At 45.6% G+C, this 3,876-nt stretch overlaps 1 protein-coding gene across 1 annotated transcript; it reads right to left on the bottom strand.

Moving 5' to 3' along the window:
- Positions 1 to 1,973: 1,973 nt before the first annotated feature.
- On the bottom strand, positions 1,974 to 2,897 carry LOC104331121 (uncharacterized). Its single transcript, XM_009936399.2, has one exon. It carries the CDS (start codon positions 2,895 to 2,897, stop codon positions 1,974 to 1,976), a length of 924 nt encoding a protein of 307 aa, XP_009934701.2.
- Positions 2,898 to 3,876: the final 979 nt, after the last annotated feature.

Genomic DNA, 3,876 nt, shown 5'->3' with positions numbered 1-3,876 from the left:
ATTTGACTGGTAAGATCCATGTAAGACAGCAGACCTGTCTGAGTCCAGAGAATGCATCAATGGCAGAAATGGGAACAAACCCACAGTCCTTCAGCATCTTTATGTTGCTGTCTTGATGCACCCTCTGTCTGACCTAGCACCAGATTCAGGAGCTACTTCACACACAGTCCCTTATCATGCTGCAGATCTCCTCTGAAAAAGAATAAAGTGCAAAGGACTTGCAGTTCATTGTCCTGCTTCTTCATCTCTGATTCTCCATGCTGCTACAGAAAAAGCCAGGTGAACAAGGCACCACTGTCCCTTTACTCCTTTGTTTCCGACATTCCACATCTTAGAAATGATCAGCTGTGGGAAAACCGAACACACTGGTGTGACGCTATTGCATGCCTGTTATAGCCATGCGGTGATTCATATATATAGCACTTCTATAACGAACCTGGTTACCATGCTATCAAATAGTGATGGCTGGTCTGAAAATTTCACAGAGGTCAGGGGCAGACTCAGTGTCAGAGCAGTGTAAAAATCAAGTCACGCTAAGAATATCTGGAGTGGTGCTTTTGTCACCAAGTAAAATTTCAGCATCAGTTCAGATCTCTTATTCTCCTTGTGCTGATCTTTGCTAAAAAGAGAAGAAAATGACTGAACAAGAGACTTAATGGTCCGTGTATCAATGTCTGAAACCCTTTCTCTCTCTCTTTCTCTGTGAACCCTGGAAACACACGTTCATCTCCCAGCAGGCCTGACTCAGCCCTTCTTCTTTCCAGCAAAGACACAAAGCTGCAGCTTTCTATACGTTGGCCAGAGGAGAAATAGGAAACAAAGGAGACAGAGGGCAAAGACATGTATCTATAAGGGAATGAGAGGCTTTTGATAGGAAAATAATGAAACAGAAAGATAATGTGAGGGGGAGTAGCCACAGAGCAAACACGCTCAAAGAGCAAATCTAAGGAGAGGTGGGAGGAAAATGCTGATGAAAGGCTGGGGGAAGAGAGAGCAAAATGAAACAGAGTGGAGTCTCAGCAAATTTCCATAATGTAACACTGATGAAGCCCTTTATGATTTTAGACAATGACTCTCAGAAATGTTCTCTTGCAGGAAGTTTGCATACTCATATTTTAATGTCTCTGAACACTTTCTCAGCCTCAGTAGAAGAGGAATCCTTTTGCTAGTGCTGTGTGCTCTAAATCTGGGCTACCTCTGTGCATCATCGGGTTCCACGGAGCAAGATCAGTAAGATCTGTTCTGGAGGGACTGGCATATCAAATCCATGTCCATGCTGCCTCCAGAGAGTGTGACAGCACTGCACTGAAACCACTCTTCAGGAGAAGCAAAGTTAAAAATATGCTATGTCCTGCCAAAGCAATGGAGATGTTGCTTGCATGGTGCTTTGTGGGACCTGGACACAGGTTTATTCTTATCCAGAGCCAGACAGAAGCCTGAGCTGATTCTGCCTGAGTGTTGGATGTAAAATACCATGGAAAGTAATGGCATTCTGGGCTACCTGAAGCAAAACCAAATCCACAAGTCAGTATGGCCTTAAATGCTTCCAGAAATCGCAGCCTGCAGCTACCTCAAGTCCAGACTCGAGCACCGACCCAGTGTGCAAACAAACAGTATGTATTATTGCTATTTATGTACCACTAGTTGTTTACCTGACTCTGTGCTCTCAAACTAGCTATTGTGCATTTTTTCAGACTGGATGTTTGGCTGCAACATTTCCTAAGATAAATCTATGCAACTACAAATAACAAAAAGTTTATAGTTGTCCCTGAATGAATTTTTGAATGGAATACACCACCATTCAATACCAGTGTCAAAAAAAGGACTGCCAGAGAAATCACCTTACAGCAGAGAGGAAGCTTTTGAGCTCCACAGAGTGATTTCACCAGACTTTTCCATCTGAAGCACATTTTGTTGTGCAGTTGATTTGCACGGAATAAATCCATCTCAGTCACTTCAGGAGGACTTGTAGTCTAGTCTCTCCGTGCCCTATGAAATGACAAGAAATAATTTCTGATCTCTGCAGGACCTCTGCTGCAGACTTCAGGGGGAGGACTTGCCAGCGGATTCCCCTCAAAGTTGCATGAACAATAATTGTATCCCCAATCTAGGTTCACCAGCTCCCCAAAGCTTGCTGGAAGGGATTGTAGATGGTTGTTTCCCAGCCAAAGTGTGTGCAGATTCCTTAAAAGACAGACATCCTCCAGACTCTCCAGTGAGTTGAAGAGCAATAGCAATATTTCCAGTTTCTCCAGATGACGAATGCTGGAGGGGATTGTACCTATTTTGTTGTCGCTCACATCCAGAAAGGTGAGGCTCCTCAGCTGGCAGAGGGGTGCAGGCAGTTCAGTGAGGCTGTTGTTGGCCAGGTGGAGGCTGTGCAGCCTTTGAAGTGCCCCCATTTCTGGGGGCAGTGAGGTCAGGCTGTTGTTGCTCAGAGTGAGCCTCTCCAAGTGACTCAAAGTGCCAATTTCAGCAGGGATTGTCTTCAAGTTGTTGGAGTCTATGTAGAGGCAGGTTAGGTTCCTGAGGTGGCTGATCTCTCCGGGCAGCAGCTCCATCCGGTACCTCAGGCAGCTCTCTCGTTCTGGGCTCATCTCCAGGACCTGCAGCTGGTCCAAGCCAAAGATCTGCACGGGAACAGCCACCAGCTCTCTGCCTGAGATCTTGAGTTTTTTCTTCCCCTCATAATTCGGATCACGCTCTGTAAGGTACCTCCAGAGTGTATCGGGACCTGTAGAGGCACATCCAAAAGAGGTGGCTACATCCATTGTCCCACTAGAACCGTGGCTGGCTGAACTGAGACAGTCAGTGACAATTTGTTGCACACTCCACGGGCAAACTCTGAGATTCTTGGTGGATCGAGGCTCTCTGCCAGGAATGTTACCAACACACATGCAGAGCGTTTGGGTTGCTCAGATACATCCCACTGAGTAAACATTTGGTGTTCTCACCTGATCAGGTGTTTCCTTTCCAGCTCTGCAGTGTACACAAAACCCAGCTCCCGGGCAATGATGTTGCCTCTCAGAGATGACTCCCGTGAGCTGGTGGCAAATATCTGTCAGTGTAGAAAGTGAAACAGCAGCCCTTTGCCTGTGCTTTTCACCAGATTGTTTCAAATCCTTGTTTGTGTGTAGCTCTTTCCTTCTGGGAGCACCTAGGGTGTCATTGTCTCAGGAATTTACATTGGTCAGTCCCAGGGGATTGCAATGGAAGCAGCAAGGCTGGGTGGATAAAGCAAATGGTAAATGGGACAAGATAAAACACGCAGCAAAAAGGCCAAGAAGAAGACAGAATCATACTGGTGGCTTGGGAGCTGGGAACCATGAACAGGTCCTGTCCTCAGGTGAGTCTGTGCTTTTAACATTCAGCAAACACAATAAAGAATCAATTTTGAAATATGGAAATCCTGGTCCCTCCTGCAGAGCGTGCGAACCCCTGCACTGTAGAGATACCATCTTTCTTTTAGTGCACTTGCTCTGGCATATTTAAAGGCAAATGTTTGTTCCTCACCGATATAGCTTTTGTAGGAGAGATGAAAAATGCCAGGTTTATACCAAGCCACTCAGCACAGCGTGTGATGTAGAGAGCAGGACATTTTCCTGGAAGGAGAAAATTGTGGGTTTGAAGCCTCAGGCTAAGCAAGCCTTCTTTTACTTCATCCTCTAATCCTTAAGGCTTTCAGCTATAAAATGCTTAGGACAAGCATTTCAAATGCTTTTCAAGGAGAGAGGTCTCCACAGCATCCCACAGTCTATTAAACGTGGAATACAATGTGTTAGAATCATAGAATCATAGAATCATAGAATGATAAGGGTTGGAAAGGACCTTGAAGATCACCTAGTTCCAACCCTCCTGCCATAAGCAGGGACACCT

The sequence above is a fragment of the Opisthocomus hoazin genome, chromosome 3, assembly GCF_030867145.1.
Source record: "Opisthocomus hoazin isolate bOpiHoa1 chromosome 3, bOpiHoa1.hap1, whole genome shotgun sequence".
Lineage (NCBI taxonomy): Eukaryota > Metazoa > Chordata > Aves > Opisthocomiformes > Opisthocomidae > Opisthocomus > Opisthocomus hoazin.
The sequence above is the reverse complement of the archived record's forward strand: the minus strand, read 5'-3'. Positions and strand labels throughout refer to the sequence as shown.

Excerpts from the sequence above, each read along its gene's own strand:
- LOC104331121 (XM_009936399.2), bottom strand. The coding sequence starts at position 2,897 with ATGTGTGTTGGTAACATTCCTGGCAGAGAGCCTCGATCCACCAAGAAT.